General features: G+C 50.9%; 9 protein-coding genes and 1 non-coding gene across 10 annotated transcripts; 5 read left to right on the plus strand and 5 right to left on the minus strand.

Annotated features, from left to right (window-relative positions):
* Positions 1 to 238: 238 nt before the first annotated feature.
* AtWU_06525 (protein transporter TIM17) lies at positions 239 to 973 on the minus strand (the record flags this gene model as incomplete). Its single annotated transcript, XM_035501634.1, has 4 exons — positions 239 to 280; positions 388 to 542; positions 632 to 830; positions 905 to 973. The coding sequence occupies 4 exons, from the start codon at positions 971 to 973 to the stop codon at positions 239 to 241; spliced, it is 465 nt and encodes a 154-aa protein (XP_035357527.1).
* A 618-nt stretch (positions 974 to 1,591) lies between these two features.
* Positions 1,592 to 4,176, minus strand: AtWU_06526 (putative C6 transcription factor; the record flags this gene model as incomplete). Its single annotated transcript, XM_035501635.1, has 4 exons — positions 1,592 to 2,337; positions 2,407 to 3,308; positions 3,358 to 3,901; positions 3,957 to 4,176. 4 exons carry the CDS (start codon positions 4,174 to 4,176, stop codon positions 1,592 to 1,594), a joined length of 2,412 nt encoding a protein of 803 aa, XP_035357528.1.
* A 1,162-nt stretch (positions 4,177 to 5,338) lies between these two features.
* On the plus strand, positions 5,339 to 6,037 carry maiA (maleylacetoacetate isomerase MaiA; the record flags this gene model as incomplete). The annotated part of the gene is made up of 1 exon (XM_035501636.1): positions 5,339 to 6,037. One exon carries the CDS (start codon positions 5,339 to 5,341, stop codon positions 6,035 to 6,037), a length of 699 nt encoding a protein of 232 aa, XP_035357529.1.
* Positions 6,038 to 6,398: 361 nt separating this feature from the next.
* On the minus strand, positions 6,399 to 7,694 carry fahA (fumarylacetoacetate hydrolase FahA; the record flags this gene model as incomplete). Its single annotated transcript, XM_035501637.1, has 1 exon — positions 6,399 to 7,694. The coding sequence occupies one exon, from the start codon at positions 7,692 to 7,694 to the stop codon at positions 6,399 to 6,401; it is 1,296 nt and encodes a 431-aa protein (XP_035357530.1).
* Positions 7,695 to 8,192: 498 nt separating this feature from the next.
* Positions 8,193 to 9,745, plus strand: hmgA (putative homogentisate 1,2-dioxygenase (HmgA); the record flags this gene model as incomplete). Its single annotated transcript, XM_035501638.1, has 4 exons — positions 8,193 to 8,260; positions 8,332 to 8,841; positions 8,900 to 9,550; positions 9,598 to 9,745. 4 exons carry the CDS (start codon positions 8,193 to 8,195, stop codon positions 9,743 to 9,745), a joined length of 1,377 nt encoding a protein of 458 aa, XP_035357531.1.
* A 220-nt stretch (positions 9,746 to 9,965) lies between these two features.
* On the minus strand, positions 9,966 to 10,757 carry hmgX (the record flags this gene model as incomplete). The annotated part of the gene is made up of 1 exon (XM_035501639.1): positions 9,966 to 10,757. The coding sequence occupies one exon, from the start codon at positions 10,755 to 10,757 to the stop codon at positions 9,966 to 9,968; it is 792 nt and encodes a 263-aa protein (XP_035357532.1).
* A 712-nt stretch (positions 10,758 to 11,469) lies between these two features.
* Positions 11,470 to 12,862, plus strand: AtWU_06531 (4-hydroxyphenylpyruvate dioxygenase family protein; the record flags this gene model as incomplete). The annotated part of the gene is made up of 4 exons (XM_035501640.1): positions 11,470 to 12,134; positions 12,189 to 12,248; positions 12,311 to 12,668; positions 12,728 to 12,862. 4 exons carry the CDS (start codon positions 11,470 to 11,472, stop codon positions 12,860 to 12,862), a joined length of 1,218 nt encoding a protein of 405 aa, XP_035357533.1.
* Positions 12,863 to 13,376: 514 nt separating this feature from the next.
* On the plus strand, positions 13,377 to 13,448 carry AtWU_t166. Its single transcript has one exon. It is a non-coding gene; the product is annotated as a tRNA-Glu (tRNA).
* Positions 13,449 to 13,914: 466 nt separating this feature from the next.
* On the minus strand, positions 13,915 to 16,499 carry AtWU_06532 (uncharacterized protein; the record flags this gene model as incomplete). Its single annotated transcript, XM_035501641.1, has 10 exons — positions 13,915 to 13,979; positions 14,042 to 14,178; positions 14,231 to 14,284; positions 14,333 to 14,368; positions 14,420 to 14,508; positions 14,569 to 14,603; positions 14,656 to 14,703; positions 14,751 to 14,863; positions 14,925 to 15,012; positions 15,074 to 16,499. The coding sequence occupies 10 exons, from the start codon at positions 16,497 to 16,499 to the stop codon at positions 13,915 to 13,917; spliced, it is 2,091 nt and encodes a 696-aa protein (XP_035357534.1).
* Positions 16,500 to 16,924: 425 nt separating this feature from the next.
* Positions 16,925 to 18,892, plus strand: AtWU_06533 (cytochrome P450; the record flags this gene model as incomplete). Its single annotated transcript, XM_035501642.1, has 4 exons — positions 16,925 to 16,941; positions 17,091 to 17,120; positions 17,189 to 17,492; positions 17,549 to 18,892. The coding sequence occupies 4 exons, from the start codon at positions 16,925 to 16,927 to the stop codon at positions 18,890 to 18,892; spliced, it is 1,695 nt and encodes a 564-aa protein (XP_035357535.1).
* Between the last annotated feature and the right edge of the window lie 2,333 nt (positions 18,893 to 21,225).

Consider the following 21,225-nt stretch of genomic DNA (forward strand, 5'->3'; position numbering starts at 1 on the left):
CAAGGATGCAAGGCTGTGCAATCCAAAATCGCCGGCAAAACCCTTTTTTTCTCAAAAACACATCTTTTAAGAGAAGGGATCGAAGCATGAATCGAAAACCTCTATACCATGCATCCTGAAATGATATGACCCAGCCAACACCAGAGAAGAGAGACACGAGGGAGGAATATAAATAATATGGCAATATTGCTGACAACGGCGGGGAAATCGTAGGTCTTAACGTGAAGCGATTGGTAAATTAAGCGACGGCCTTGTCGCCGGACGGAGGGGCAGGAGGAAGCTAAAGCAGTGGCAAGTCAGTACTCAATAAGCTTCAGCGATGAGGTGTAGCCTTTGCAGGTCGAGTGGCCACACGACATCAGAGACAAATGCGGGGGATGATCTCACCTCTAGTTTTGTGTTGTCGGCCATCATTCTCTGGAAACCGATACCGACACCCTCAATGACAGCCAGGAAGACAGCGCACATAATAGCGGAGTTTCTGGCAGCCTTGACACCACCACGAACGGCCAAAGCACCACCAGTGAAGAAACCAGCAATGACTGCAAAGTGGATCGTTAGATATGACTCCAAATTCCAAGGCGCATAGAAACATCGTAGCCATCCCTCACGGATAGACCGGGAAACATACTAGCATTGTAAGGATCCTCCTTCTTTCTGATACCCTTGATCGCACAGTCGAACGTCGAGAACATACCACCCCAAACACCGAAGTTACCACCGAGAACCGGCGCACGAGCCTTGATGGCTGTGATGGCACCTATCCGACGCTCTCCGTAGGGGCTGTTTCTGAAACCCTTCACACCGTGCCAGACAGCACCACCAATTGCCTATAGAGACAGAGTAAATTTAGCTTTTACCCTTTGGTGACAAGCACAATCGATTGGGAGAACCAGTGACGTACACCCATACAGAAAGCACCACCGAAGTCGCTAAGAGCAACCCAGGGGCAGGGATCTCTGGAGTGATCCATATCGAATATGAAGGAAGAAGAGAGGACCGGAGAAGAAGGAGGGAGGCGAGTGGAGTCGTAAGCTCGAAGACCTGCTGTACTGGTCGAACTGCACGGATCAAAGGAAGTGTAGGTCGAAAGAAGGTGACTCCAAGCTTATCCGGACGAGGGTCGGAACGCTGGGAATGAGATAATCGATAGTCGGGTGATGAGCCTCAAGGGGCAATCGGGATAGGATGGAGGAGTTGAGGTCGGAGTGACAAGCTGGATGCTGTCTTTAAAGAACAGAGTCTGGGGTCCGGGACGGAGAGGATGGCGGATCGCGACAGTAAGTTTTTGGCTTTTTTCGCCGGGAAACGTGACTTCGGACGGGGGTCGCAGTCACGTGCAGATAACCACCCGAAAAGTCCCATCCGGGCATCCAAACAGACCGCGCCCTGGTTTTCGTGGCTGTGGCAAGGACCTCTAGACGCCGGGATGACAATAGAAGAAAAACCAAGCAGGGATATGCAGGTTAAAGTTTTCCTGTGCTTTGTTTGGCGGAAGTGACGCCCCGTGCATTGAGAAAAAAAAAAAAAAGTGCTATTTTAATATCCAGAAGTGATCCCGCACTCCTTGATTTTGCTATTTACAAGAATGCTATGATGGCAGGTTCCAGATGAAGTTCAATGCCCCTCCTTCATATGCCGGAAATTGTCCACCAGTGCTGATACCGAAAGGTGCCATCGACGGATCAAACGGCAACGAGAGCCAGTCGTCGGCGGCGATGCCGCTCAATGATGGAATGAAGTTCATGTCTGTCACGTTCTGCGACACAGGGACGCCCATAATTGCGCCGTTGTCGCTTTCCATGCTGTGAGAAGGCGCCATTGAGGGCTGCGTAGTTGCTCTATGGTTATGCTTCACCGATTTGGAAGAAGCCAACAGGTTGCGTCTTAAACGCGATACGTGCATCTCTAGTAGAGCAGCATACCGAGAGCTTAAATGAATGTCATCGAGCGCATTAGACTTAAGCGCCTGCACGCTGCGATCGAGAATGTCCAGCGATTCACGGAGCTTTGCAGGCCGGGTCCCTAAACTAAGAGCCTTCATCAGGAAAATGGAGGAGCTAGTGACTCGAAGGAAGATTCGGACGGGGGAGAAACGCAGAGCCCCGGTTTCACCCAGTTGAGCCACTTTTTGTAGTATTTGACAGCAGCCTTCAATAACCTCTTGGATATACTCATAGTCGATCGGATCAATATTGGTGGCCCGGACGTCTTCCGCATTTGGTTCACTGTCTGCAACGGCACGTTCAACAACTGCCTGCATCCCTACTGAATGGGTATAGACGCGGACAAAATGATACTCAATGAATAGAATATCGAAAAAGTGTTTGCTAAGAACTGGAAGAAGTTAACATCATCGACAATAGTAAGACGAAAGACCGCTTAATCTCAAGAGACGATGCCTACCTTGTGGCCGGAGATGATCATCTTTCCACCTGACAAGTAGCGTACGGAAGTGATCCAACAAGTCGATGTACCTTCCACTATGGAACTGCTGTCGCGCAAACGATACGGAAGGAAAGAACGTATCAGTAACAGATTTCGCCAGCTTTGTAAGATCCATCCAGGAATCCATAAATGCTAGCCACTCGTCTCCCGGTTGGCTCAAAGCCCTGCTGATTTGTCGACCTGCAATAGCATGGCTTAGGCTCTGTGGCATAAGTGATACACAACCTATTCGCCAGGCTAGCTGGTTGATATATACGTATAGAAGCCGTTGTACGCGCTGCCTGCGGAGTTTGATCTGGTCATCAGATATAGACCCTTCATATACGGAAGTGTAGTCGCATTTCTTGTCATCCAGCTCGAAGATGCCAAGCTCATGCGCAAGCGATAAAGCAGAGCCAAGCAACATCCATGACATTTGATCTGATCTCTTGGCTGGCTCGATCATATCCTCGAGCCACCTGTCGGCCGATGAACCTTCCGATTCTTGGTGCTCTGGGGCCAGCACCAAGTCGGAATCCCATCCATCGCTCTCGGGTGGAAAGTGGAGAGACCTAGGGTGCCATTCTGACATCAGTAAGAGAGCCTCGATCGTGCCTATGCTCCTTATCCGAGTGTGAGACGACTTCTCCTGGCCAAAGATTAGCCGCACCACCAGCTGCTGGCAATGCTGCCAGAGTCGGTGGTGAATGAAGAAGTTTCTGGACTCGCCGCCAGCCCCTGGCAATACATGGTATCGTGATGAAAGCATCAAGATTGTACAGCACAAGACAGGGTCCCGTGTCACGAGCCAATGGTGATTATTGTGGTCCGCATAAAAGTTTGTTAAGATCGGGGATAGCGGTGTCATATTCTTGAAAAACCTGGCATTGTAAGTAATTTTCAAATGCGCGTCTACATATCTGCACTAACTGATCAATTAACGTGACTGCTTCTCTTGAAGTGAACCACCCCATCTTGACAAAGCGACAAGTCTCCCAAACACCGAGAACCTCTTTCGAGACAGGGGAAAGTTTGACTGGACGCTTTGCCTTGGCTATAGCCTCAGCAGCAAACATAGTCTGCGCATGATCACCGGAGTGGTCTACGTCGCTGGCTTGTGCCGTTGAAGTCTGTGTATTTCGTGATTGTGTCTCGGATCTATTGGAGCTGTTTTCTTGGCTGTGAACTGCTGCTGCTTCGAAGAGAATATTAAGCGCATCGTTTCCACTTGAGACCACGGTACGCATCATGGAATTTGCCAAGGTAGACGTGGAGTGATGACGGTCACGGCGTCTCTCGGAACTGTATGGCTGCTGCGGGCTGTTATAGCTATTCCCGCGTTTGCCATTATCACGAACCGGGCTGTCATCAACCACCTGAAGTACATCGTCCGGGATGTCTCTGCTACGTCTGGGAGTGGCTGATAGCCTTCGGCGTATAATTGAAGGTGGCGTGACGCCTTCTTCAGACGGTCCTACTCGGTGTCAATCATCTTGATAGTAATGCCGGAAGGGGTTGGCATCGCGCACCTCGTTTGTTTGTCCTCTCCCACGCCCTCTTCTCGCTAAACACACACTCCCTCTGTTCTCTACGACATTTCGCACAGGGCGGTCCTAATGGGAGACCTTCCGAGTCTGTTCCCAGATCGCATTTTGCCTTTCTCTGACGACAGGAGAGACAGGCCTTGTAGGTCCGCTGGTATGCCCGGTTCAAGGCGTCTCCGCTGCGGGACGGCCCCCTAACTTCCATTACTGAACGCGTAGCGGCCCGGCCAATAGCATTTTCGTGATAAGATTGAGGTTGCAATAAAGAGACCCGGATATTTGGCTGGCTAGAAAAGGGCTAGATTAGGCGGGTATCAAAGGTTCGCTGGGAGCGGATATTGCAGGTGGGAAGGGGAAAAAGGGGGGTGCAGACTGGTGGGGAGCCGCAAAATACCCGCCGATTGCCGCGGGCGGAGGCCTGAAAATACCCGAGCCCTTTCACCAAGCCGGGCAAAGGACAGAGATATGACAGCTGACCTCGTATACTCCTCCGTAGATACGGCCCATTGGACAGCCAGCCAAACACAGCTGGAATTCCAATCTCACTATCAAGATCGAAATGGTGTCAAAGATGGTCGGTATTTGCTGCTCATGGTGTCATCGAGAATTGCTACGGCGAGGTCCGTATACGCTGCATGTTATGTCATCGTCTGCACAAACCAGCACCATCTTGGTTATCAGACTTTATGCTGAATGCGACGCTGTATGCCAGGGGTATGCCAAACCTAACCGTTTTGGCTCTCTGGGATCCAGATTTTAGCTCTTGTCTAGAACAGATCCTCGAACCAGGCAAACATGACTGCCGTGACGTCAACTAAGCCCAAGAAACGAGCAGCTCGAACTCGGGACCCGGCAGCGCCCCCACTCCTTCATTCACAAAAAGAGGATTCTGTGTGAAAATCCGATTTACACTATAATGCCCATGAATATCCTTGTCCAACCCGGCTGTCTGGACAAAGTGACTCCTCGGGAAGACGCGGCAACCCACGCGCGTAGCTCCCAGCCCGGGCCTCCATCCCTACGGAACGCTTCCGCAGTATACGACTAGCAGATGCATATGATTCCAACTACCACCACGAATATAATGGATACAGGCAATATCCCCCAAAGTAACACGGATATATTGTGTAAAAGAATGATCACACGCAGGTACTGTACTACACACACCCCGCAGCGGTCCAAGCCCTCCGCACCTCCGCTGCAACCTAATACGTACATAGAATGGTAGCTGTAACCCATATAATCCACATACTAGCCTACTAGCTGCTACAACTACTGCTACTTGCTATACGCTACAAGCCTACAAAGCTACAAGCCTAAAACTACATTCTACATAGCCTACCCATCTACATCTCTACAAAACCAAAATGCCCGAACAAACCATAACCCTCCACACCTACTTCCGCTCCTCCTGCTCCGCGCGCCTCCGCATCGCCCTCAACCTAAAATCCATCCCTTACACCTCCATCCCCATCAACCTACTCAAAAACGAGCATCACAATACCCAAAACACATCCCTAAACCCCTCCGCCAGCGTTCCCACCCTCATCATCGAGAACCCCGAACACACAAACGATGGAAAAACAATCATAATCCCCCAGTCCCTCGCGGCGCTGGAATACCTCGAAGAAACCCACCCAACAGCACACCCCCTCCTCCCACCCACTTCCGACACCACCGCGCGCGCAACAGTCCGTACCCTAGCTAACATCATCGCCTGCGACGTGCAGCCGGTCACGAACATGCGGATCCTGAAGCGGGTAGCGCCGCTCGGCGTGGACAGGGAGACATGGTCGAAGGAGTTAGTAGAGGATGGGTTCCGGGCGTACGAAGCTATTGCGGAGAAAACGGCGGGGAGGTATAGTGTTGGGGATGAGATTACCTTGGCGGATGTGTGTCTTTTGCCTGCTGTTTGGGGGGCGGAGAGAGTGGGTGTGGATTTGGGGAACTTTCCGGTTATTAAGGGGGTGAGGGAGAGGTTAGAGGAGGTGGAGGCTGTTAGGAGGGCGCATTGGAGGTGTCAGGATGATACGCCGGAGGAGTTTAGGGTTGGTGATAAGCAGTGAGATAGGGAGAGGTTTGGTTTGGAGGGGTGGGCTAGATAAGTGTGTTTTGGGATTGAAGTGGTGGGTTTCATAGTTTTTCTTTCTCTTTTTCTTATCTATGTAGGTTTGGACTGACTTTAAGTATATGTTCGGGTTTGGTGGGTCTGGATCTGGATGTTACGTCTACAGTTTGAATTGGCTCCGTGGCTCCGCGGACTATTAGGGAAGAACGGTCTGGACCAGGATTTCTTATCTCTTTTGAGTGTAATTTTGTCATTGTTGGGTTCACATTCACATCATATCAGTATCGAGGAATATAATAGGCAATGGGACTCATGACGTGCGATCGTGCGATAAGGGACTAGGACTTGCTAATTGCAATCTAGAATTCCAGCTTCACCGCGGGGAGAATGGTGGCACTGCAGTCGCCAAATCCGACGTAGTTGCCCTCTGTGCCCGCCTTGCCTCTGAGGACGACGGTGTCTCCGTCTTCGAGGAATATCCGCTCCGAGCCATCGGCCAGCTTGAGAGGCTCCTTGCCCTTGGTTTGCTCGAACAAGCTGCCCTGTGTCTGGGGCTCCGTGCCGGAGATGGTTCCACTACCGAGCAAGTCACCGGGCCGGAGGTTGCATCCTGTGATGGTGTGGTGGGCCAGCATCTGAGGGAAGGAGAACAAAAGGTTCTTGGCGTTGCTTCGCGAGACAGTGGTAGGCTGGCCACCTTGGTTGGTGATCTCGAATTCGAGGGGAATGTCGAAGACGTTGTCGGTGCGCTTCTCGCGCAGGTAAGGCAGGACGTTTTCACGGTTTTCGGGCTCCAGGCTGGGAACCCGGAAGGGTTCTAGAGCATCGATCAGGACAACCCAGGGGGTGATGGTGGTCGCAAAGTTCTTGGCGTTGAACGGTCCCAGAGGAACGTATTCCCAGGCCTGGATGTCACGAGCGGACCAGTCGTTCATGAGCACCAAGCCGAAGATGTGGTCTTCAGCGTTGTTGACAGAGACGGGCTTGCCCATATCATTAGGAGTGCTGACAAAAGCAGCCATCTCTAGTTCAATGTCGAGTCTCTTGCAAGGAGAGAAGGTAGGGACTTTGGGAGTTGCGGTAGGGTTGGCCAGGATCTGACCGTTGGGACGGTGAATGGGGGTGCCTGAGACCACGATGGACGAGGCGCGACCGTGGTATGCGACTGGCAGGTGCTTATAGTTGGGCTGCAGAGCATTGTCTGGTCCACGAAGCAAGACACCCAGGTTGTAGGCGTGGTTGAGGCCGGCATAGAAGTCTGTGTAGTCTCCGATTTGCATGGGAAGATGGTTGGTCACCTCCGATAGCGGCAGGAGGGCCAACTTTTGGAGGGAGTCATTGTCTTTCAAGACCTGAGGGAAAGGAGTATCTGCGCGAAAAACGGACTGAATGTATTCGCGGACTTGACGGTGAACTGGACGGCCCAGGGCTGCAAAGGCATTGAGGGTGGGTTGGTTGAACACGTTCAAATGGGGCTGGATCGCGGGCAGCTGGGAGAAGCCACCGGATGAAGCAAAGGCGTTCAGGTTCAGCGCATAGTCACCGATGGCAATAGCTGCTACGCGCGAGGGAGCTTTCGCAGAGGTGATGATACCGAATGGAATGTTCGCCAACGAAAATGGCGAGTTCTTGGGGATCTGCAGCCAGGAAGCCATGATGAGGAGGGAGGCGGTTAAGGACGGGAGAAATGATGAAAAGAAGGGAAATGCAAGTAGTCAGTAGCTATCCAGCAGCAACACCGAAACAACTGCGATGCCGATGTTAAAAACGAATCCTGTGACAACTACCCCTCGAGGGGTTCCGATGGAGGAGAGGAGGGCAGCGGAATGGACTCCGCGCCCGCTTATTGCCGGCCGGCGCGGGCAGTTCAGCTTCCCCGCCGGCCCCAATTCCGCACCCCCGCAGATCCCCGGTTTTCTTGATTTGCTCCAGGAACACCGAATCCCGCGAATCTCCTGGAAATTGAATGGCTTTTGGTGGCCTTGCCGATGGCGCATTCCAATCCCGTGCTGCCCCTCGCCACCCATGCACATGACCAGGGGAGAGCGTGCGAGTTGTACAAGCTAATCCACTCTTATATAACCTCCTTGGCTCAGGAACGCTTTGTGTAGTGAAGCAGTCATAGAGACTGAACCACTGAACCGCTACCCACCATGCCCGTCACTAACTTCAAACACGCTGATCCATATTCCTACCAGAACGGCTTTGACTCGTACCATGAGTGAGTGCTAGGAAGCAGGGGTCTCTGGGTGGCGCTTGTCGATGTCAAGTCTGACTGATATCTACTACTAGGTCGGAGGCTGTCAAGGGAGCTCTGCCTATAGGACAGAACTCGCCACAGAAGGTGCCGTATGGGCTCTATGCCGAGAAGCTCTCGGGGACAGCTTTTACTGCCCCTAGACATGAGAACAGACAGACTTGGGTGTACCGAATCCTCCCCGCGGCTGCTCACCAGAATTTTGTGGCCGAAGATGGCGACTCATACCACACCCACATGACCACCGAAACACAGAAGCTTCACCACATTCCAAACCAGCTTCGGTGGGATCCCTTCGACTTGGATGAGACTGTGGACTGGGTCCACGGTCTTCACCTTGTTGCTGGTGCCGGTGATCCAACTCTCAAACATGGCCTGGGCATAATTCTATACGCTGCGGGCAAAGACATGGGGAAGGAAGCCTTCTACTCTGCCGACGGCGACTTTTTGATCGTGCCGCAGCACGGTGTCCTAGATATCCAGACTGAATTGGGACGCCTCCTGGTTCGGCCCAATGAGATCTGCGTGATTCCTCGTGGTGTGAGGTGAGAACGGAGACTTACATGTCAGTTTTGAAGAAGAACTTTGACTAATGCTCTACAGATACCGCGTGACTCTTCCGGCAGGACCGGTGAGGGGATACATCTGTGAGCTCTATCAGGGCCACTACCAGCTTCCTGAATTGGGACCCATCGGATCCAATTGCCTTGCCAACGCGCGAGACTTCCAAGCGCCGGTTGCCTACTTTGAAGACGAGGAAGAGCCATCCGAATTCCGTCTGTACAGCAAGTTCAACAATACGCTCTTCTCCGCCCGTCAGAACCACACCCCATTCGACATTGTTGCTTGGCACGGAAACTACTACCCTTACAAGTACGATTTGGGCCGTTTCAACACGATCGGTTCTATCTCTTTCGACCACCCGGACCCGTCCATCTTCACCGTCCTCACTGGCCCGTCCGACCACAACGGCACTGCCATTGCCGATTTTGTTATCTTCCCGCCCCGCTGGCTGGTGGCGGAGAACACATTCCGCCCGCCATGGTATCACCGCAACACCATGTCTGAATTTATGGGTTTGATCTGCGGTGCTTATGATGCCAAGACTGGTGGAGGCTTTCAACCGGCGGGCGCCAGTTTGCACAATGTGATGAGCGCCCACGGTCCGGACAAGGACGCCTTTGAAGGTGCTAGCAATGCTGATTTGAAGCCGCAAAAGGTCGGCGACGGCAGCATGGCCTTTATGTTTGAGAGGTAAGCAAACTTGTAGTTCAAGTCAACATCAGCTAATTCCTTAATAGCTGTCTCATGGTCGGCGTGTCTGAATGGGGCCTGAAGACCTGTCAGAAAGTGCAAGAACAATACAACGCACACAGCTGGCAACCGCTGCAGAGGCATTTCCGGAACCCGAACAATTCCGTGGACACAATGTGCAAGGACGACCATTAAGCACTGATTCGACGAAGTTACGAAAAGCGAAGGCATTTTTCAGATACCAGTGTAGTAGTAGTATTCAGTCATAGCCGAATGGAGAGTTTAAAACATCTATCCGCGTTCATCTGGGTATGTGAGACAAAATTGACAAATTGTAAGACACGACTGTAACAAGCATCCAAAACGAAACTGCACACCACCAAAGCACCCAAATCAGCTAATCTGAGCAAATAAATCAAATCTTCACCACATCATCACCCACAACCTCCTTCCTCAAAGCCTCCTTCACAATCGCCCCACACATCTTCGCATACGGATTCGTCTGCACTGCCAACTGCTGTGCAACCTTATTTCCATACCTGCCCCCAAAGAAGAAATCGCGACTAGCCATATCCTCCAACTGCTCCGGCTCCACGGCACGCAACTGCTCCGGGCCACCAATGATTTCTCCCTCCTTCCTCTCCTTCTTCACTCTCGCCGCTTTAAGTAGCAAATACCCGCGATGCGTATGCGCATCCGCCAACAAGCGCGCCTGGACCGTCGACACCGGATCAGCAGGCGACCGAGGCGTCGCTAGCGTAATGGCGTTCCCTAGGTCTGCTAGTAATGTGGATGCGGGCTCTGTGTTTTCGGGAGCAAAGATCTTGTCGTCGTCCTTGTCTTGACCGCTGCTCTCAGTGGTAGTATTGGTCTTGTCAATTAGAATACGGAGAGTTTGAGCGCGGTTGACGTATGCGGATGGGTAAGTCGGATGTTGGGCGATAAGGGTATCGAGATCCTTAATCGCTTGTTGGATGGTTGAGATGTCCAAGGTGGTTTCGGATTGTAGGGTACGGATTATAGAGACCTCGCGAGATTGCAGGGTCTGGAGGAGTTCTGGGGTGATGTTGAGGTGGGCTGGATAGGCGGGGAGAGAAGAATTAATGGTGATAGAGTTGGAGGGGGAGGATTCAGCGTCGAAAAGAGCTTGGAGAACGGCGGAGTCGTTGGTGGTAAGGTTGGGTTTAGCCGTTGGGTTTGGGGTCATTTTGCTTATCGCCTTCGCGGGACTTTGGAATATTGAGTTATCTGTAGTTTTGGAATGTATATTGAGGTAAAGGGGATGTAGCTGATAATAAGGTATTGTTCGTAGTGAGGATGCTTGCTATCGGTGACACCGAAAATGGTGAACAATCGTTGGTATTTGAGTTAACCTACGCTCACCGATAGTCCGCGGAGCCATGTGGACGGAGCTTATCAAAGCCTATCTTATAACTAGATCCAAAACCAGGGACCGTGGCAATCACCGCATGCATCGGAGTGGATGTTCTCATGATGTAAACGAGGCAGCGGATGTTCCGTGGGAGTCGAAATACCCGCCGACAGCCGGGCTTCTCCGGGGTCAACCGACGACATCCGGCCCGGCTGGTTTACTATCCTGGCGTCCTGTAAGCTGCTACTGCTTGCTTATCCTCTACTCTTTCCCAAAACAATGTAATTATGATTCATGGCCGATTCACTGAGTTTGTCTTCTGGAAACGGACCCTCCCGATAACTATTGACTGTGTCAGGAGGCCCGCCCTCATCCGGACTTATAAAGATGGTCCCGGGACCCCTTTCACCTCTCTGGAAGTAGACCCTAAGTAGCCAGGCGCATTCCTCTTCATGATACATAATATTTCCCTTTGATACCTCTCTTCTATACCCAAGTATTATAGAATCTCTTTGCTGTTCTTCATACAACATACACTCCCATCACCATGGCACCCAGCGCAATCTCCTCTCCTCCCTCCCCCCAACCAGCTACCGCTACCACCTCCGATATCTCCAGCTATAAGGGGTATGACCACGTCCACTGGTACGTCGGCAACGCCAAAGTCACCGCTTCATATTATGTCACACGCATGGGCTTCAAGCGGGTTGCATATCGCGGCCTCGAAACCGGCAGCCGTGCCATCTGCTCTCACGTCGTCCGCAACGGCGACATCACCTTCGTCCTGACCTCTCCTCTCCGCTCCCTCGACCAAATGGAACTCCTCACTCCTGAAGAGCAGAAGCAGCTCCGCGAGATCCACGAGCACCTCGAACAGCACGGTGACGGCGTCAAGGACGTCTCCTTCGAAGTTGACTCCGTCGACGCAGTATATCAAGCCGCAGTGGCCAACGGTGCCAAGATTGTGTCTGCGCCACGCAGCCTCGAAGATAAGGACGGGTACGTTCGGGTTGCAACTATCCAGACGTATGGAGAGACTACCCACACCCTTCTGGAGCGCAAGTCATATTCTGGCGCGTTTCTGCCCGGGTATCGTGTTGAGGATGGGCCCGAGGACCCTATCACCAAGTATTTGCCCGGTGTATATTTGAACCGTGTCGACCACTGCGTCGGTAACCAAGACTGGGATGAGATGGACCGTGTCTGCCAATAGTATGTTAACAACCTATTCTTTCACGAGAGGGCGTGCTGACCATTACGCAACAGTTACGAGAAGGCCCTTGGCTTCCACCGTTTCTGGTCTGTCGACGACAAGGACATCTGCACGTGAGTGACCCCATACTATCCACATACTTTTCCTCTGAAACAGTAAACTCATAAGATGACAGTGAATACTCTGCACTCAAGTCCATCGTCATGGCCTCTCCTAACGAAGTCGTCAAGATGCCCATCAACGAGCCCGCCGTCGGCAAGAAGAAGTCCCAGATCGAGGAATATGTGGACTACTACAACGGCGCCGGTGTGCAGCACATTGCACTCCTGACCGACGACATCATCCGGGACATCACCAACCTCAAGGCACGCGGAGTCGAATTCATCAAGGTCCCCGATACGTATTACGAGGACATCAAGATCCGTCTCAAGAAGACGGGCTTGGTCCTTCACGAGGACTTTGAAACCATCCGCAACCTTGACATTCTCATCGATTTCGACGAGGGCGGGTATTTGCTCCAGCTTTTCACCAAGGTATGTGCACCGTTTTCCCACTTGAATAATCTACACAATATACTAATGAATTGATATAGCACCTAATGGACCGCCCAACCGTCTTCATCGAAATCATCCAACGCCACAACTTCAGCGGCTTCGGTGCCGGCAACTTCAAGTCGCTGTTTGAGGCACTTGAGAGGGAACAGGCTCTGCGTGGTAACCTCGTCTGATTCTTTTTATTTTAATTCTTAGTACAAGAACTGCAAGACAGTTATTTGAAGGGGATGGTGTACAATTCGGCCAGGTTGCCAAGTACATTGATTGTTAGTTTTTATATTTTCCATGTTCTTTGTTCTTTGGATTTACTAGTACTAGTACTGTACTGGATTGGACTGGACTAGTTGAAACCAAACAACAGACAATACTTCAGGTAAAGAACGATTCGGGATACTGTGTAACCAATCCGTTATTTATCGAGTCTTTGATTTATTCTATCAATTAATGGGATAATTCGATTGATATGAAGTATATGACGATAGCATCTATATAATACATAGTACCTGCAGTGAAAGACACATACAATATGTTCGGCAAGTGTGAAGATTGTGGAATCCTCAACTGTATGCATATGTGCCCTCGCAAATCGTTATATAGCCCACCCATAAGAAGACTAACCCAGGAGTATTCTAAGTAGTGATTATTACCCCTCTTCTAGGCAAAAAAAGTTGTATTCTTCAACAAGAATCCGATATGGTGTAGTGGCTAACATCGCCGTCTCTCACACGGCAGCCGGGGGTTCGATTCCCCCTATCGGAGCTTGATCATTTCTTTTTTGTTTTTCTTTTCTCTCCTCATGCCAGTAGCTTCTAGCTAAAGTACAGTAGTGGCTTATTCATTTCTTTGATTTGTTTTTCTTTTTGGCTTGGTTGAAGTAGTCGCTGTTTAGTTCGTATGAGAACACAGATATCAAAGACCGGGATAGGTTGTCATTGAGACTCACTTCCAGGGCTCCTTTGCCAGATTCGTGGGTTATCTGTCTATCCGTCTATCTATCTTATCAGATCGTTGACGGCTGTTTGTATGACAATTATGGGTTGTCAGCAGGCGATATTGTCTGGTCTACTATGGTAAAGCTAAGTTGGGACAAGTGTCGGTCTCTTGGTGATATTATGAGGTATTTGTGCAAAAGTCTACACTTCATCCTCCTTGTATAGGTTCTCTACAAAGGATATATGCATTTTCCATGTGGGAATATATTTTCATTCATCGTGTCGCTAGTCTACTACTTCTTCGAGGAACTGGCACCGCCTGGTGTTGTTCCCCCACGACGCTTGTATTTACGTGGATCTACATCAATTGTCAGTCACCCATAAAATAAGAAACAAACAATCATAGGAGATTGTACGTACCCTTCCGACTCATGAGTACTCTGTTTCTCGTTCCTTTTCCGCCCTCCCAGAATCCGCTACCGGCTTTGCCAATCAGCACTGCCCGGCATATTCCGCAATTTTCGGGCCGGTAGATTTGCTCTCGTGAGCAAAAGCCGCTGTAGTCGTTAGGATCGCTTTGTAGACTAGGTCAGGATTGAGGGCACATACCAAATCATACGGTTAGCATGCTCATTGGGATGGTCTGTAGCGGCATCGTGGCATCTGCTTATATTAGCTTTGACATGGGAAGATAGCATGATGTGCTCGTACTTATCACAAGGGAAGACCTTCGCACAGCAGCTGAATCTATTTTATTGTTAGATAATATCAATGAAGCACCTGAATGACGGGTATTACCTGAACCACCGATAACTCTTGCCGTAGTGCGTACAGCGGCCACGACGAGGCAATTCTTGACCAGCAACGATGCCGAGAACTTCCTTGGGCTGTCGATAACGATTAGCATAATTCAAATTCAGAGGAAAGATATCATTGTAGCGGATTACCTTCTTCCGTGGAGGCTCGCGGAAACGAGATGAATCTGTCCGATAGCTGTCAGCATTCTGTCAACATTCATCTTATGGGGGACTCACATGCTGCCGACCCCACTTTCAGAAACTTGACTTCGGGAATTTTCATGACTGTAGTTGTAAGCGGTTGGTCTGTGTTTACGCGATCCAACACATACCCATTTTGCGGTGACATTGTCGGCAATTCGCCATGGCACTTTCGCCTCGAACTGCGACAACACCAGGCGCGGGAAACGCTGTTGAGCATTCCGCACAGGTCGGGATAAAGCTACTGCGGAGATTGTCAGCGTTTTTGATGCGCAATGTGTAAGCTGTCATCCGATCCAACTTACCTAGGCAGAAGATCCACGACTGTGCACCCATCCAAGTCAAGATAGCCCGCACGAGTGGCGCTAGGATGCATAAGCTGTCGACGGAACCCTGGAGGCATGTTAACTTCCAATGATTCATACACTATATTGACGACATGTGGTGTACCTACCAAGACTCATGGTATTTGCGCATTTCTTGCAACTCTCGATCTTGGGAGACAACTCATCACTCTTGTCCCTGATCTGTGGAATATTTCTGACATCCAATTGCTCTTTGCATCGATCGCACTTTATGGTGATGTAGAGACCTACAAGCTCCAAAAGCTCGATTCCGTAGAGCTCCAGAAAAGGGAAAGAGAGGGCGACACCACGCTCGGTCGTCGTAGGCTCCGGAAGATCTGGAACGGGAGCCCCGCCTTCTTCCTCATCGTCGTCAGAAAACTCATCCTCAGACGGAGTCATCTCTGAGTCGTCAGTGTCACTACCGTTATCACCCACAGCCCATTCAGGAGGGCGGGGCACAACGTGAACGTGTGGTTTATCTTCCAATGTCACTCCTTCTGCTTGAGATGGAGGCTCGCTGGGTACTATATCATCAGATACCACAGGCAAAGGAGCTGGTTCAGGGGCTTTCAGCGGTGTTTTGGCGAATTTATGCATATTGCTGGTCAAGTAGTTCACTTGCGACACGAGAGTCAACTGTTTGTTCCCTTCAAGCCACTGCGAGAAGCCAGCTTCCACAGCACGCCCTTCTGGGCTATCAATGCCCTGCAAATGAACAGTGCTCGGTTCAAGAGGATACAGGCTAGGCACTAGGAGCTTCACTGTCTTGACGGAGCGAACAGAAATAGGCAGACGATCTAGCTTAGTCGGTTGGATTGGAATAACGAACGACAGACCATCGCTGGACTTTTGAAAAAGAGGCAGCCTTCCCAGACGAGCGTCAAGTTGCTTCGTCTCAACTGTTCTTCTTTTCTCCGCCTGGGCCTTCTCTTCCGCGGTGTATACGGGTCTCGGAGGCTGAGGGCTCGCTGCTTCAACCTGAGTCGAGTTGGCCTTCTTCCCAGAAGACACAGCTAGAGAACTCATCTTTGACACTAGCTTTTGCTCCTCTGGCTTCCCTTTGCCGCCCACGTTAGGCACGAACTTCAACGTAGGCCCCCGTTCCGTAGTAGTGAGCAAACGCTCCAAATGCCGATCGAGACTGTTCATCCAGCTGAGCAAAGTCCCACGACTACCACTTCTGATAGTGCTATCGACTATATCATCGAATCCTCTCGAGATATTTTCCTGAAACGCACTGCCCATTTCAGGATTGGTGACTTTGATAGACGGCCGTCCTTGCGCCGGAAATGTCCCGGGAACATGCAAGATACACTGAAGCTTGTCCATATCAAACGGAAAGTCAGGATCCGAAGGAGCCAAGCCGAAACTCAACGTCGTTCCATCGTCATTGCTGGTTTCTGTCGGATGGAACCGTCTTCTGAGCTGGTTGAGCTGGAACTCTCGCGGGTTCGAGGCTTCTGCTTTGGACACTGGTCGTTGACCGGCAGCAGAGCTAGCACCCGCAGAGCTCCCTGTTTGTGCGTTGCTCATGTTGGAATGCCTTGAATTGAGCTGCTGTAGGATTAAATGAATAGACTGGTGAACTACATGGCAAGAAACAGGTATCGGAGCGGATGTATATTTGCGGGCGGCGGGTGGAGCTCACGGGACAGCTAGTCCCAAAAGAGTAAGGCAGGCGAATGACTGTCTGGATTGGCATCTTTGAGTCAAAAGCTGGTCGCCATCATCATGACTCATCTTGAGTCGTGATGTCTATACTCCAGTTGACTGTTTGTTTCAAAGTGAACCGAGCAGAAAGCTCTCGAAAGCTAGGGCATCCACAGTTGAAGCCATATAGTGGCGATGCTGACGATAAAAGGGGTCAGTTTTGGAGACCCGGTCCAGGCAAAAAGAAATGGTCCAATGATGTGCGGGCGTATCCAATACGATGGCAGCGATTGCCCCCAATCCACTAAATGCTCCAGACACAGCTGTGAGTGGCCAGAGTGACTGTCAACATCACTGGAGCCTTGCATGGTTCGACACTTTATCCAAAGGATCTCCAAGTGGTCTGATCCGGCTCAGGAACCACCGTGAGCAATGCCTCCTTCCGTTGCTAACAGTGTTTGCGAATCATTGCAGTGGATGGACCGATGTAGCTCAGTGCCAGGGGTAAGATCTTGGGAGGGATATCTAATAGGTCGTGGCGCCTAAGGCTGTTTGTGTTAATCTTCAGACAGTCATGAGCCGACAACGACATACTCCTTCGATGTCTTGCTCCTGACTTTCTCCTTTACAAACACCTTCCCCATCAATTGGTCCTTTTTCCTGCCTACGGTCGCTTCCAGGATGGCATATCTTGCTGTTGCAGGCGCCTACGCTTTCGCAGCGTTGCTCGTTGCGATAGTCTTGAATGTCGCGCGCCAATTGCTCGTTCGCAACGAGAAAGAACCACCCGTTGTCTTCCATTGGATTCCCTTCCTGGGAAGCACAATCAGCTATGGGATGGATCCCTATGCATTCTTCTTCTCCTGCAGGAAAAAGGTCAGCCACTGTCCATATGCGATTGCCAATGAATACTAACCAAAGCGGTTGAATAGTACGGAGACATCTTCACCTTCGTGCTCCTGGGCAAAAAGACAACCGTATACTTGGGCGTTCAAGGCAACGATTTCATCCTCAATGGCAAACTCAAGGACGTGAGCGCGGAAGAGGTCTACAGCCCTCTCACCACCCCGGTGTTCGGGTCCGACGTTGTGTACGACTGCCCTAACTCCAAGCTGATGGAACAAAAGAAATTCATCAAGTTTGGCCTCACGCAAGCGGCGCTCGAGTCACACGTTCAGCTGATTGAAAAGGAGACCCTCGACTATCTCCGGGACTCTCCACGGTTCAACGGCGCGAGTGGAGTTATTGATATTCCTGCTGCCATGGCTGAGATTACAATCTATACTGCTGCACGCGCGTTGCAGGGCGAGGAGGTCCGCAAGAAGCTTACTGCGGAGTTCGCTGAACTGTACCACGATCTCGACAAGGGGTTCAGCCCCATCAACTTTATGCTCCCTTGGGCTCCGTTGCCGCACAACCGGAAGCGTGATGCTGCTCATGCTCGGATGAGGGAGATTTACACAGACATCATCAATGAACGGCGCAAGAACCCAGACGAGGAGAAGTCCGACATGATCTGGAACCTGATGCACTGCACCTACAAGAACGGACAGCCGGTCCCGGACAAAGAGATTGCTCACATGATGATCACACTGTTGATGGCAGGGCAACACTCCTCTTCCTCAATTAGCTCTTGGATTATGTTGCGACTAGCCTCTGAGCCTCAAGTGCTTGAAGAGCTCTATCAAGAACAGTTGACCAGCCTCAGCAACAGGAACGGGGTCTTCGAGCCGCTGCAGTATCAGGACCTTGACAAGCTGCCACTCCTCCAAAGTGTCATCAAGGAGACTCTACGAATCCACTCGTCCATCCACTCGATCATGCGCAAGGTGAAGAACCCGCTACCAGTACCTGGCACATCTTACGTTATCCCTGAAGACCGTGTTCTACTCGCCTCACCAGGCGTAACAGCCCTTAGTGATGAATACTTCCCCAACGCAACCCGGTGGGATCCACACCGTTGGGAGAACCAACCTGACAAGGAGGAAGAAGGAGAGATGGTCGACTACGGATATGGCAGCGTGTCCAAGGGCACTGCCAGTCCCTACCTGCCTTTTGGCGCTGGCCGCCACCGCTGCATTGGAGAGAAGTTCGCCTACGTTAATCTGGGCGTCATTATCGCGACCATCGTGCGTCACCTGAAGCTATTTAATGTGGATGGCAGGAAAGGAGTGCCAGGAACCGATTACTCGACGCTCTTCTCCGGTCCCTTGAAGCCTGCTATCGTGGGCTGGGAGCGACGCATCCAAGACAACTCCAAGGGGTCCTTGAACTAAAGCCCGCTTCTCTGCAAGCTATCTTTCATCTCCAGTCTTTCCCAACTAGTACCTTGTAATAAGCATCCTGTATGATTAGAGCATCCAATCCATAGTCAAAGAAAGAGATATGACCGCTGCCCAGTCAGCACCAAGATCGAACACCCGAACCCTGAACCATGACCATAGTCCATAGTCCATAGTCCATAGTCCATAGACCAAACCGAGGATGAAAGCGAATGAAGCACGTGAGGACCCTCGTTCATTGTTCCACCACCTGTGAAACCCGCCCCCTTTCCATCCGAGGGCCAACAATGCCCACCTACCCTGACATGCGCATCAATACAGTGGCCATCCGCGTACCAGCAAAACCACGTATATGAAATACCAACCACAGGGCAAAAGAAAGAGCTGCATTGAGATAAGGCGCGCGCACATGCACACGGTGGCGCCTACAAAATCAACAAGGGGGAAAAAAAAAGGCAAGTAGAACAGCGAGGATAAGGCTAGACCTCTCCCCCATCTCGCCACAAAGCAAAGCCAGAGAGGCATTTGACCTGCTGTTCCGCGGATGAATGTACAGAATGCGACCCAGAGCCTGCTTTCGAACACTGAGGCTGAGCGCCAGCGCAAACACACACACTCACACATACAGCGCCACCTGCGGGAGAAGGGCCCGAGTATGTCAAAATAAGGATTACAACAATAATATGGGGAAGGAGGTTGAAAGGAGCGTGTGACCGAGCAAAAAAAAAAAAAAAAAAAAAGAAAAGCTGCGGGCCGAAAGTGTCAGTCAGACCCAGTGATGTATCATGGATAGTTGTTGAAGGCCTGATAATGGAACAAGATAGATTACCTAAATGGGATGAAATTGCGATCATAATGACATAAAAAAGTACATGGGGGGGGGGTGGGAGGTATTGGCGCTGATCGACAGGCCTGGACCTGGAATACGAAGCCCGGAGGAAGCATCCAGAAATGGATGAATCTGCAGTATACCTAGTATACCTCATGTAGGGGACGGAGGCTCATGACTGACAGATTTGTGAATGTGAAAGGCTGACCTCATCGTCGAAACAGGACAGCAGTAAGTAGATCTATCATCATCATCTCCATCATCTCCCAGGATTAGAATCCATTGACTGGGGCCCCGAGGACAAGGTATCCTGCTTGCTCCGGATCACGGGCGTGTGATGTGAAAAAATAATAAGGAGGGGGAGCATAAAATCGTAAAAGATCGGCGGGAAGGTCGCTAAGCAATATTAAGAAGTCACTGAATTGATGACTTGTCAGCGCGTAATCTCGGGATTCCAGGAGGAGCAAGGGAACATCCGCAATGTGATCGAATTGCCAACGCAGAGATCTGGTGACCCGGAGATCGACAGTCGCCAGGTCCTGGCCAACGGATGCTGGAGGGACGACGCTAGAGACACAGTCCTCCGGCTCTCATCACCGGCAGACATGGGGAAAAAAAAGTACCTGATCTAGTAGAGGTTTGGATTCTCGTCGCGGGGCGTACAAATGATGCTGACTGTTGCAGTGATGCCAGCCGCCATGTGACCACGTGATGGAAGTCGGTCTGGCAGTGCTGAGTGTTTTCAGGTCACCTTATTCGCACCTTCTTTTGGGCAGATGAACTGGATACGAATGCTAGGAGAGGCAATGCTCCCTCCCGTATTGTGCCGGCAGATGACGATCTTTGGGCATCGCGGGGAGAATCTGGGGAAACATCCACCTTCTCGATCTGTCAGAACCGTCTGCGAGTATCGCCAGTTGTGGAATGGAAATACTGTGCAATCTCTCGACTGTAACCATCTGACGTTGACCTTAACATGTCAGTGTGTCTATCTTTGCTTTTTCCCGGCCCCATGCTGGCATCTGGCGTCGTCTTGTGGCTTGTATGATGGGAGTGCGCATGTCCACTGATCTTCTTCACGTTGGCTTCCACCTACTGGACGTTATACTCTATGTGGACATTCACGTACCTCCCAAATAAGGCAGAACACCGACAGTTACGAGATAAGGAAGGTCAGTAGGTGGAACAGTTACCTAAAGTTCTAACCTAGTGTACCCAAGTTGTTGGAAGGGTCCTATATCAAGTCTTCGGCAGAGTTCCACCCAACAATGCCCACAGCACAGCTCCTGATAACCGGAAAATTGGCTTGCTGCTACCCTCCATGAAGAAAGGAAGTTAAACTTAATCGATCACACCGACACTTTGGATCTTCCTTTATTGGAATTTGGCCAGCGATATTTGCCCGCGGTAAAGTCAAGCGGAGATAGCAGCCAGAGATGATGCTATGATGATTCCAGACCAGGCGGTGATGATACGACTGTTGACTTGTTTTGCAAAT

This window comes from Aspergillus tubingensis (assembly GCF_013340325.1).
Source record: "Aspergillus tubingensis WU-2223L DNA, scaffold_8, whole genome shotgun sequence".
NCBI classification, from domain to species: Eukaryota; Fungi; Ascomycota; class Eurotiomycetes; order Eurotiales; family Aspergillaceae; genus Aspergillus; species Aspergillus tubingensis.